Genomic DNA, 13,313 nt, shown 5'->3' with positions numbered 1-13,313 from the left:
CCTGAAACTGCCCGTGTCAGTCTCTTTTGTTAGTTTATGTCCCAAAAGTGATTTGGGACCTTGTTTTGAGAAAACTCTGTGCAGACTGATGTTAATGTATAATGTTTCATGGGAGAGAAAAATCATGACACCAAGAACACTGTGTTGCTTGGTGATAGAAGAGTGCTTTATACTTTGCCCAGCATATGTAGCCTTCAGGAGCGTACTTGGTCAACTGACTTGAATCCAGAAGCATAACAAGCAGTCACATCACAGCACACTGTACTTCTTTCCTAAAATATTTATGGATTTTAAGATCAAGAAGGTCCATTAGGTCATTAAGTCTGGTATATAAACTTTATATGCTTTATATGTGTACAAAGCCCCATAACCTGATGGAGGTAAATCTTTTAGAAGATCCCCAGCCTTGATCTGTGGGCTCAAGAGCTTTCCTACAATGATTGCTTAATCTAATAATTTGTTCTTCCATCTGCTAAAAAATTACCTTTTTAATTTTAATTACTTTGGCTTTTACATCACATCCATGAACCAGACTCAGTATCTAGTATCTCCCTCCCGTGGGAAGTTCTTATAACTTAAGTTGCTACAATCAAATCACCTTGATATCTTAAGCAAACTAAAATATTTCAATCTCCTGCTGTATATCTTTCTGTCTTCTGAGTCCTTTGTCTTTGCACCTTTTCTGATCCCCCCACATCCATAATAGCCTCTTTAAAATTTGGATGTCAGAACTGGATGAAGTATTTCAACATCAGCCTTACAAATGCCATTTACAAATTAAAAATCCCCTTGTGACTCACACATTCTTTCCCCTCCTTCTAATTCTCTTGGTTTTTGGAAAGTCAACAAAGGGTAAGGGCCAGGAAGGAATTACTCTTACCATCTCTGACAAGCATCCAACAAATGCCTACATATGTGAGGCTGAGAACCCCCAGTGGGAGCACAAGGGATTTAGAACAAATGAGAGGTAACTCCTTACAATGGAAGGTATCTTGCTAAAGTATTTTAGAAATCCCCATTTCTATTTCCCTGCCTCCTTCATATGCCCTTCTGATGTTTTTCAGATGCACCTTCTCTACCTTTCCTCACAGCTGTATACCCAGGCAAAAATCTGGGATATTTCACAAATATTCAGGAATTACTGCATGATGGGAGGCAGTGCTAGTCCAACAAGAGCAGGCTGGCATCTGAGAATGGATGAATAGCTGTGCTGAGGGATTCCAGAGGCCTGCCATTAGTATCTTGATCACAGAGGTGTAGTGGTCTCCGAAGTGCAGGAATTATTGAAGCTGGGAAATATTTTAGTCGTGTGGCTTGAACATGGATTTTATTCAACAGTTATGCCTTCTGACCACCAAGTAGGAGAGTTTTGGCAGTAGACTGAGTGTTATCAATTGTTTTAACTTCACAGTGATAGAGCTGTACTTTGTTGAAAATATGTAGTTCAAATTTGAATGCCAGGAGTGGTGCTAATATATACATATTTTCATCCGAGTTGGAGAGAATTTCACTGTTAAAACATGCCTAATAAGTGGGTGTTTAGGTAATGCTGCAGTGCAGCTATTGCATTATTGTCAATTTGGGAGGTTTCTGAGATCTTCCCTTTAACTTTCCATTATTGTCTTCTGCTTTCACAGTATTTTTGTAATCTGTTTGATAACAGCTGCAAATGCTGCACAGATCCTGCAGCCAAGAAGACAGAAACTCCCTAATAAGACTGCTTGTACACTGATTCAATGGGTTGTCAGCAGAAAGAGCAAAACTACAAAACATGAACCTAAGTGAGACTAGCAGAGGTAATCACAGGCAATAAACATGGGGCTGCAGGTATCTGGTCTCAGGGTGGAAAACACACAGTTCCGGTTTGAGAGGTAGGTGACTGTTGGAAGTTGGAAGACTGGAAAATGTGTTTGGAAAGTCCACAAGGGTTTAGCCATCACTGGGACTGCTCTAACAGCCTGTGGTCAGCCAGGTTCTTCTGAAACTTCTTTTACTTTATTTTTGTGGTTTTAGTAGAGCCCCTTGAGTTCAACACTTGCTCTGGTCGTTGTCCTCTAGTGTGCATTTTTAGTATCAGCAGTCTAATTGATGGTGATTGTGTTTCAGAAACTTGGGTGTTATTGAAAGGCAAGAGTCAATACCTAACTTTTTTCCTAGTAAGGCAACTTGGAATGTGATTCCTTTTCAGTGAGTTTTAAGTGCCGTGTTCAGCATGATTGTGGCAGTGGCTATAAGATGTTCACATCCAAGATACTTCTGTATTTCTTGTGGTCTCAGCAAATCATAGGGCTGCAGTGGCCCTTGAACCCTAGTCCATCTTTCTGTCCTGTGATAGGATCAGCTGTTGCCAATTCCTTACATACGTTTATTGGACTGCTTCTTAAAAACCTGTAGCCTGATCCAATGTTTCATTCTACTTCTATTCAAATGCTACTATAAAATTTAAATTTTCCTTCCGGCAGGTTAAGCTCATCACTTATTTTCCTGTCTATCGTGCCATGGAAAACAAATTGTTCTCTTTCCTTCTGCAACAGCCTTTAAAGCACAGAAGATTGCTATCACACTTTTTTTTTAAAAAAAAAAAATTGTTTTACCTAACCTGAAGAAACACAGTTTGTTCAACTTTTTCTCATAGGTGTTGTTTTCTAGACTTCTAATCTTCTGGTTGCTCTACTTTGGAGATTCTCCACTTTGTCCCATTTTCTTTTTTTCTCGAAGCATGGTTTCCTCCTATATGATGTTGTATGAGTTCTGAACAGAGCAATAGGATTACTTTACAACCCCAGCCAGTGGTATTTGTCTACATTCATCACACTGTAATGTTTGCCTTATTTACAAAACCATGACACTGTTCACTCACAATCAGTGCGTGGTGCAGAATAAACTCAAGAATACTTTTCTAGAGAAGTCACTTCTTTCCCATCTTGTTTTGTGCATCTTATTATTCCTATTTTAATGTAGTGATTTGTACTGGTCCTTACTTTTGAGCTGTTTCTTCCCATATGCTATCCCCAGTTTGCCAAGATAATTTAGAATTCTTGTCCTGTAGACTCTTGCCATTTATTTCAGATTTATTTCTGTCTGACTAGCAGAGTAGCCTGGTCTTTTCTCTGTCTTCTAACACATATAAATATAATCTAAAAATTAATATTATTTAATAAAATAAATACTCCATCTGATGAGGAAAATACTGTGTAGAACTGGATCCAGGACAGACACTATGGAGCCTCATTTAATATCAGCTTCCGTTGTAACAGTGAATGCTGATAGTTCTTCCCCAAGACTGGTTTTCTGAAATCAACTAAAGTATATTTTCCGAGATGGCATATGAAATGTCACCCCAGGCAATGTTGAAAGCCTTCCTGAAGTTGGGCAACACACTTTACCAGAAAGTAGAGAACACTCACTGATTGTTATCTGATTTTATAAATGGTCACTGGTTCTTAGTCTGCCAAGTCTGAAGATTTTCCCACCTCCTAGACAAAATCTGTAGCCCTTAGAAGCTGTACTTAATGTACCCTGTATTATTGGCTTTAATGGTGTTTTACTTCCTCTGGAATATGATTGTTGTGCCATATTAAGCAACAAAAAGCCTTAATATTTCATGTTGCAAGTATTTAATGACTATTTAATTTGGAAACTCACATTATTGTTAAATAATTTGTTTTAAGCCAAAATTTTCATTTGGATGGCATATGATTTTTTTTAGATTCATTGGAGCTACTTTCTGAGGCTGAAAACAGGCTGAGCCTGTCAGTAGTTCAAAATAGTCACGTGGAAAAAAAGGTTTTACATTTTTACATTTACAAATTACAAGAGAACATGTTTGTTTGTCCAGCAGGAAAGTGCTTAACTTCTCCACTTGGTGTTAGAGAATGTGAAGAGAAATATGTTTCTGTAACCTCATTTAATTCAGGTGGGTTTATTGATTTAAACTGGCTCCATAAGTTTCACTTCCATGAACTTTCAGACTTTCTGTAGGTTAGGTTGTCCTTTGTAGTCACTTTTGAAAATGGAAATCAAACTAGAGAGAACTGTGTAAGATTACTAAAATGATAAATGTAGTGGAAGTGCATGAAGTGATCTTTGACATAATTTATTTCCAAAAGGAGACTATTAACAAACTTCATTGAAGTATGTGTACTGGTTCAGTTACTGGAAAAGAACTAGCATGGCAATTAGCTGCTGGTATAATTTAATAACAGATGTAGTAAATATCTCATTGTCTGAATTCTTTTACTAGGATTATGTATTTCTCTCAAAGATTTGATTTAATTTAGTCATAAATTGCTGAAATAGTTGGACTTCTTTTGTTATAAATAACAGAGTTATTGCCCACTCTAAAATGTGGCTAGAGATACGCAGGACAACAGACTAAGTTATCTTCATTGACCATTCTGATTATAAAATGAATGAATCTTCTATAGAGAATGAATGATGTTAGGGTATAAGTGAGCAAACCAAGGAGCACAGCTATATATCAGTAAATGAAAGAAGAGCATAACTAGGTTTTGCTTTACACGAGAAATGAGTACCTAAGCAGAAAAGTGTCTTTTTGTCAAAATACTGATGTTAAAAATTAATATAATAATTTAAGAAACTGGGAGTTGACCTACTGCAGTTTCAGTTTCACAGACTTCAATGCAGAAAACTCACTGTGCTTAGAAATGCCCACATCCACTGCACACAGTGAGAATTCCCCAGTAAAATACAAACATCAGCACAGGGGTACTGTGAGGATAAATACACTACGGCTCCTTACAAACTTTATGATACAAGGAACCACTCACGTACCAAAGGTCCAAATATAAAATAAGACTAGCTAAACTTATTCAATAGGTCCCATCACAATCCAAAACCTGATATACCTGGAATAAAAATAGTTATATTAATTTTCTTGTTGTTAACAATTGATTGAATTATAAGTGCACAAGAGTAATTTACAGTATTTTTAACTTTTTTGGCCTCTTCAGATTAGTTCTGGGAGGTTTCTGTAGTAGAATTCCACTGCTTCCCATTTTAGCTCAAATAAACTGGGAAGCTAAAAATACAAGAGATTTCATTCAAAGTCTCTGGGAATAAGATAGCCATGTCTTGCCTATTACTCTCTGAAAATGCTTTTTGTCTCTGGAGGGATCATATTGAGATGGTTGGGAGTAATACACTGTGAGAGTTTTTCCTTTACACAGCTGTTGGTTTAATCATGTGCCAAGGATTTAAAACAATTGTGATTTATCAGATCGGGAACCAGAAACTAGATGTCACGCTCTTTGCCAGATTCTGTAGAGATTGGGATCTGGATCTGTGTCTTTTTTTATTTGTCATGAGGAAAAAATATACTTCTTATTTTGTTAACTTGTCTAAAATTAAAGAAGGTGGGAATGGAATTGGGGTAGAACTAGACTTTGCACATGGTATCATAATCCTGAAATAGTAGATGAAACACCAATTGGAATTTTAGAACTAAGGCCAATAATAAAAGCTTTGAAATTATCTGCTGGAGTAGAAAATACAATTTATATATATATATATATATATATGTAGTTAAATAGCATTTTAATTTTTATATGTCACCCTTTCTCAATCTATATGTTTATGTGTTATTAAACTGGTGAGATGGCAGCAGGGTTAGTATCCTCATGCAACGCCCATTCTCATTCTTCTTTCTTCATTTTTCCTGCTAGTTGAAATAGTATATGGAAAGGTTAAAGGAAAGGTGTGTATCATAATCATTTGGCTTGAATTAACTGCTCATGTGAACAGTGCTATACATATGTGAAGGCCGGAAGATTCCACTAGAAGGTGAACACTCAGTGTGGAAGCTACATAACACAGCTGAAGGACATAGTACAGAGTACATAGATTTTAAAATTTTCTCCTTTCTCATTCTTCAGTGGTTCTGTGATCTTTCTTTCCGAGGTATGTGTAGAAGGAGGACTTCCTCAGCTGGATTCAAAGGAAGTATGTTTTACAGTCTTCTAGGCCTTTTTCCTTACTGTCACATGAAGTAATGTCTTGCTAGTTTAAAAAGAGAAAATGATTAATCTTCTCAGCAGTGCTGGGTAGTTGCTAAGAGAACCCAAGTTCCAAATCCAAAGACCTTGTCTGAGGGTAATTAAGCTGTGAATTTGAGTGTCTGCTTTGAAAGGAATTAGACATAACCTTCTGTTCTTTTGTGAAACCTGTTAGGAAAGAATGAGATATTAAAATCAATCAGTACAGTTTTATCGGGGCACCTCAACTTAAAATTGGTATAACTTTTTATTTTACATTCAACATTTGTCCATACTGTGTTAGCTTATGCAATGTCCAGGTGCTATTTTTTTTTTTCTTTTTACTGTTTATGAAAACTTTCCACTTGCTGTTGAGGCTATTCTTTCCAAGGTTTTGCTTTTCATCTGCACTCTTCCCACTCATCATTTGCTTGGCGCCTTAAGGTGTGGATAAAACCTACACTCTAGCCTTCCTTTCACCTACATGTATGAAACCCTGCTAATTTCACTGTCAGAAAAAGTTCATAGAAGGACCTGGTGCTTCCACAGGTAATGGCTAACCTGGCAGATGTCTTATGCAGATAGCTAAAGAATAGTTTAAGAAATTTGTGTGACGTGAGGATTGAAAATAAAAGACTAATTAAAGGAAAAGCACATATTGGTAAAAGGATGATAATTATTACTGGTTTTGTTTGAAATGTATGATGGGTCAATTCAACTACATCAGTTTAGGTGTCATACAAAATTCATCTGACAAAAATGTTCCTTTATTGGCTTTGTAGAATTGTCATTAAGCATTTTTAAACTGGCATGCCGACATGCCTGTTTCTTCAGTTCATTTTTTGTGCAACATTTGTACTGTTTAAACTAATCATTCCCTCAGGCTAATCTTGATGGTTATTGGAATATAATATGGCAACTGCTTAGACATTTAAGAAAAAAAAAATATTTCTGTGTTATGTTAATTGCCACTGGTGTATTAATATGACCCCAATTTTCATCCTTGCTGGTCAAGGTCAAAATGAACTCAGCTCTTCAAAGCTGCAATTCAGTGAAACACTCAAGCATGTACTTAACTTTAACCATATATACTGTGCTGGGACTACTGGCCTGAAGTACACAGATGCTTAAATGTTCTGCTGAATGTAGTAACACTTAACTTTAAAGAAATATGGAGTGTTTTGCTGACTGAAGCCCTCACAGATAAATCATCCGCCCACTCTGATTCAAGCATGAGCTGCTGTTGCATACGCAATGGCTATCTTGAGAACCCTTAGACAGACAGCAATGAGTCTCTGAACGTAAATACTAGCCACATGACTTATGGTAATGAGAGAAAGTCAGACTGCATGTGCAATAAGACAAAGCTCTGACTATGACAGGGTGGGTTAGAATAAACTCAAAATCATGATGATTTTAGCCATTATCTTCTTGTTGGCACTTCTCTTCCTCATCCTTCCCCCCTCCACTGTTGGTCGTTATCATACAGATTGTCACACCTAGAATTAGTGTTTTGAGAAAAGAGGGAGATCTTTGCACCCTGTTCTGGAAAGACCTTAGCATACAATAAAGTGCTATAAAAATACTTAATGTTATTTTTACTGTTTTAAGATGTACAATGTGTGAGATATCATAAGAATACCAGACCACCCCTCCTCAAGCTCCTCCAATAGCTCCCTTAAACTCTTCTTTTGTAGCTCATGACAGTGCAAGTCATACATATGGGGGGATTAAGATTAGGGGCTCTACCCTATTAAACTCACTGCCTTTAATTTTGTGCAGGCTATCTGATAATTTATTTAAAGAAAAACAATAAGACCACAGGGTCCAGGTGGCATGTGCTTCCCTCTACAAGTATCAGTGATCGCTGAAGACATTTCATCCTCTTGGTATTCTTGTGATACCAGCTATCCAAATGGCCTAATTTGCCTCTCTGCTAGCATGTTTTACTCTTTGGATACCACAAAAATGAAGTGCAGGGCAGCTGGGCACCTGTTGATGCATTCCACTTTCCCATTAGTGACAAATCCCTTCTAGTAAGTCAGATGGTTCAGAATCAACTTTGCCAAGAGATGAGCTTTAAGGATAAAATAAAAGGTAGAATAATTAAAAGACAATTCACTTTACAGCACAGTCATCGAGTTACAGTATTTCACTTTAAAATAGAACTTGTCTTTGTGTGTTAACTATTCCTGAATTGTATTCCTCTGCCTTTTTTCCTTCTATGCCACCCCAAGCTAGACTGTCCTAGTCTGTGTCTGTACTTTGCAAAGGGAACTTCCTTCCTCATTTTCTGTAACTGAATATTGAATAGAATGAAATCAGATGGTATTGTAGAGAAGGAGGAAAAGTTCCTGCCTTCCTTCTTCCCTTTGTTTCTTTCTTCTTCTCTCAATTTAATAATAATTTCTACTGTATATTCTAATTATCAAACATTTTCTTCTTGTTGCTTACATCCTTTCCAGTCTCCTGAAGGCATGTTGGTTAAACTAAACCAAAAATGATGAGAAACATTAAATGCATTATCTTCTTATTAGATTCACAGCAAATATGAAGTTTAAGCAATGATATGACTATGGCACTCGTGAACTGAAGAAGTATGACCCTCATGCACAGCTCTTTATTCTTTTGCATTCAAAATTTTAAGGGTTTTATTCTGTGAAGTCTGTCAAGCACTTTGAAAGATAGTGGATTGTCTAAGGTGCATGAAAACAGACTAGTTAGAGTATATTTAAGATATATGTATTATATACTATATATTGTATTCTATACTATAGTATATTTAAGACAAAACTTTTCAATGTAAAAATATGATAATATGAATCATGATAATTTCAGTAGGAACTGTAGCTCTATCACAGAGGATTATTTTATGTACTATTCTACAAACCAAATGCCTATTTCCAAACTCTTGCAGTTTGTATAAGGAAATCTAGGTTCAGAGCAAAAGAAAAAGTTATCACCCACATAAGCACTGTCAAAAGGCTGCCCAACTGATATTGATTCCACTTGATTTTTGCATACTGTCCCTTTTTTTTGAGAGTTGAACCTTATGATCATCAGCCAGTCCTGCAAAGGTGGTAAGCACGTGTTCAGCTTTGACCTAAATGGGAACATTTATCTGCTTATTTTCCAGAGAGCTAAATGGCGTTCCGAATTATTTGCTGAATTCAGAGCCTGTGCTTATTCCCCTTGTGAATTTACCTTTTACCTTGACTAGAAAGAAGATTAAATACTCTCTCAAAGTCTTTCTTTGGTTTTAAAAAGAGTAATTAAAGTTTCCTCTCTTTCTCCCATGCTATTTCAGAGCTTGCCTTATAAAACAAGGCTGGCCATTGAGGTCTGGTGCTACAATCTTCTGTTGCTGTTTAGTGTGACCTAATAAAAGCACATTTTCCTAAAAACATGTCTTTCCCTTTTTGCTCCTTTTCCCTGTAGGTATTGCATTTTTGTATGGTTGAGGCTGTTTTCTTTCTGACACGATTTTTTTTTTTTCCTTACATGTGAAATGTTTTGAATCGGATATAGAACAGTCTGTATCTTACCAGAGGAACTGAAAATTAAAATGGTCTTTCATGCTGAGGTTGAGGTAGTGTTTCTGTTCTACCTTTTTACCTCAGTCCTGGAGCAAAGCCTGTGGATTCAGGTTTTTCCAGTATTATACTTTTCTTTTGAGTAGAGCTAAAAAATAATAATTCTGTCTATTTGAGACAGTGTGTAGTCAGATGTCACCATGTTAACAAGTTTACAGTTTGGCTGCTTATTTTGATTGGATCCCAGTTATGTAGCATTAGAGAGCAGATGTTCCTGGTGTAATCTGATAGTAATTTTTACTCTATTTTCGAATTTCTAGTCAAGGATAGATGATTTGATGAGACCAAGGCCTCTGTCAAACCTCCCCCCTACTCTACCTCAAGCTGATCCCTTGACCTGAAAGAAAGAACAAACAGTTCTGCAGTAAAATTGTTTCGTTGTGTGCTGTAGCTTAGTTGTGTTTAAATGAATACAGAGCACCAATAAGATCTTTTTGGATAGTCTTTTTTGTCCTTGCTAAACTTTGTCTGTGTTTGGAAAATAATTTTATAGCAGGTTTAGGCACAGTTTTTTAAAGAGAATGTTGGAATTGAGGCTTGTTGACAGCAACAAATTATGGTACACTGATAATATCTGTTAAGAGAATGAGGTATAGAGGGTAATAAATGAGAAAGTGGAGCTCTGAAGGAAAAGGTACCAGTACCAAACTTGGTTGCAGCATACGGTAATTTAAGAATTTGTCATGACAAAAGGCTTTTGCATATATCAGTAGACATGCAACTGGAATTAGAGACCGATTTATCCCTGAGATACCATTAATTAGTGGTTGTTGCTTCTATTACATGTTGTTGTTGTTTGGTTTTAACTGCCCCAGACTGTGGTAAATATAAAAAAATATTCTGTGCATAGGCCTTTTTAATTCTATAATACTCTTGCGCAGTCTATTTGGTAAATATCAACACGGGCACATGGACCACATGGCATTCCATGTCTCAGGCTAAGAGGAAGACACTTGTTTATATTAATCTGTCCTCTTTTGTGACTGCTTTAATTGTTCATTATCTTAATCATTCAACAGAAGATTTAATTTGTGGTTTTAATAGTAGTTTTAAAGAACTTGTGAATAAATGTATTGTGAATAGATGTTAGTTTCACTATCTGTGTCAATACTTTTATGGTATATTATTATGGTAACCCTACCTTCTTCCTGAGGTGTTAGATGCTGTACTAAATACTCAATAAAAACCAAAAGGGCATTATAGGCAGTTTGTTATGCCTGTGTATAACTGCGTCCTTATTTTCCCTCTGGTTTTACAGGGCACAATGACTACATGTGTCCTGCTACTAACCAATGCACCATCGACAAGAACAGAAGAAAGAGTTGCCAGGCTTGCCGACTAAGAAAATGCTATGAAGTGGGAATGATGAAAGGTGGTATGTACACAGCAATCAACAGTTCCTCAGCTTTCCTGTCTTTTAACTTCATTGGACAGCTTGTATGGTTCCTAAAGGAGGAAGCAACTAATTTTATTGAGCTGAAGTATATTAAATCACAGAGCAATTAAATAAAAAATAAAAAAATCCCAAGTGCCATGTTATTATTCTTGCCCAAATTTGCATCAAAATTAATAGGAACATTGACTTCGATGGAGTTAGGATTCTTCTGTTAATGTTTTTAATTCTTTTTTTTTTTTTAATGTCTCCTGGTAGACTCCAGATTATGACAAATGAAACTTAATCTAAGATTTTGTAGCATTTTGCAGTTCAGTGTGAAAAGCACTGTAGTCTCAGATCAGTCCATATTCATTAAAATAAACTTCTGAATATATAATACTTGTTCTGTGGATTCTGGAAGGGAAAGTCAATTCCTCTATTCCAGTATTGTACATGAATTTTATATGTGAATTAATTTCCCCCGACAATATTAAAAGCTCAGTCATTTTATAAAAACTGAGATAAATGTCACTTTCTTGGAACATACTTATGTAATGTTGTGATGTAATTATGTAATGTAATGATGTCAGAGAAGGCGAATCAGACACTGAATGCTTAGGTTGAAGCGGAATATCATTAAATCACCTTATTTATATACAGTGTTTAACTTTTGGAGGCAAAATTAGATATACATGACAATACTGAACAATTGCTATGGTGTGTTCTTAGATGGAAGAGTTCTTTTGTAACATAGCTTTGGACCAATCATGATATCTGCCTTTCTCCTCTGTGTTACAGTACCTTATGTTTGTCAAAAACAGACAGAAGTTAGCTACTTTTAATCCTTTTGAAAAAGCCAAGCTCCTAAGAATTAAAAATATTTAAGAATAGGAAAGCATAAAGTTTTATTTTCACTCTGAAGCAGAAGAAAACCTTGTTGTAGCCTACTAAAAATTTCAGATTGCTTTTATTATCACTAGCTTTATTGAAACCTATTGCTATAGGAAAATTTAGCAAACTAGTAATTGTTCAGAAGAGAAAAGATTAGAACTCATCTCTTATGTGTGAAAGGAGCTAACAAATTACAGATTGGTTCTTCCTTTCTCTGGTACACCCAGTGCTTACAAAGGATTATTTGTAAATCCTGTCTGTGCAGTTAGGGTAGGCTAAGTCTGTGAATAGCTGTTACTGTGCTTTAAGGTTGAATCTTCATTTTTCTCAACTCAAGGATTAGGCAAGAGCTGAGACTGATTTTGTTAATCTCAGTTTTGGGATGCAAGTAAGAGGAAGGTGTCAAATCTCTCTTTAGTTTAGCACTTAAGACAGTAGCTGATTTTTTTTCCATAAGATTTCTTTTATGGAACCGGAGTTTTTTTGTTTCTGTCTTAACATTCTGGTGTGTATGGCTAGAAGTCTTTAAAGTAAAATGTATATCATTAGTATGACAGCTATGGTCCAGAGAAGTTAAAGTTTTAGATAAGGCAAACTAAAATCAGAGTATCCCATACATAATTTTGCCATGCAGATTTAGCTTTGACCCTTGTACATATGGCAGATCATAGTTAAAATATATAATTAAGTTTTATGTTGGTGATATTATATCTTTCATTTGGTACATTTCCATCCATTTCTACTTGTTTGTATTTAATTAATGATCCACTGTGCCAGGTTGTTGTTTTTCATGTCACTTCTGTTAAGAAATATGTTGTAATAGGATTTTTACTGTTCCATACATAATTGTTTCAATCACATAAAAATTGCGCAGAATTCTCAACTAGAATTCTGTAGATTAAAGAAGTAAAAAAAAAAAAAAAAACCAAAACATCAAAACCTGCAATTTTGTCCAGATTTTCTTTCTAATATAGATGTTCTGGAGTTTTTATTTTGTACAGTGGCCATCACCTGAGTAAAGCTCTGTGGATTTCATCCTTTACTTTTACAGTGCTGTAAGATTTTTATAGTCACTACAGCAACCGACAGTTCAAAAATAGTGTTGTGGCTTTTTGGTTGTTGTTTTTTGTTTTGTTTTGTTTTTTTTAAACTAAGCTCAGAATTTACAAACAAGGAGATCCTACAGGACCACTATTAATGCACTGAAGTCCATCACTGGTTCATAGGCAAGAGTTTAAGAATATTTATTTTATGAGGTCTAGGAAAAATTTCTTGAGATCCCTCAGTTGCAGGTTATAAAACTGGCATGCCTGCAGATGAAATATTCAAGAAAGGTAAAGTTAACGTAGGATGAAGGACGCATTCAAGGTTCTGCTGGAGTCATTACCAATCCCATACTATCCACGCAGCTGTGGGGGAAAGAAATCTTCTTCTTTAGGTAGTACTTGATAATTGTCACAT

At 35.8% G+C, this 13,313-nt stretch overlaps 1 protein-coding gene across 1 annotated transcript in view; it reads left to right on the top strand.

The window, feature by feature from the left end:
- LOC104133553 (estrogen receptor) overlaps positions 1 to 10,961 on the top strand; it is a gene marked incomplete at its 3' end in the record, with an annotated part of 45,211 nt that extends 34,250 nt beyond the window's left edge. The window contains exon 3 of the mRNA XM_009646964.2: positions 10,845 to 10,961. Within this exon, the coding sequence (XP_009645259.1) occupies positions 10,845 to 10,961 (117 nt within the window). The remainder of the gene's footprint in view (positions 1 to 10,844) is intronic.
- Between the last annotated feature and the right edge of the window lie 2,352 nt (positions 10,962 to 13,313).

Source organism: Egretta garzetta, unplaced genomic scaffold (assembly GCF_000687185.1).
Source record: "Egretta garzetta isolate BGI_Z169 unplaced genomic scaffold, ASM68718v1 scaffold139, whole genome shotgun sequence".
NCBI classification, from domain to species: Eukaryota; Metazoa; Chordata; class Aves; order Pelecaniformes; family Ardeidae; genus Egretta; species Egretta garzetta.
The sequence above is the reverse complement of the archived record's forward strand: the minus strand, read 5'-3'. Positions and strand labels throughout refer to the sequence as shown.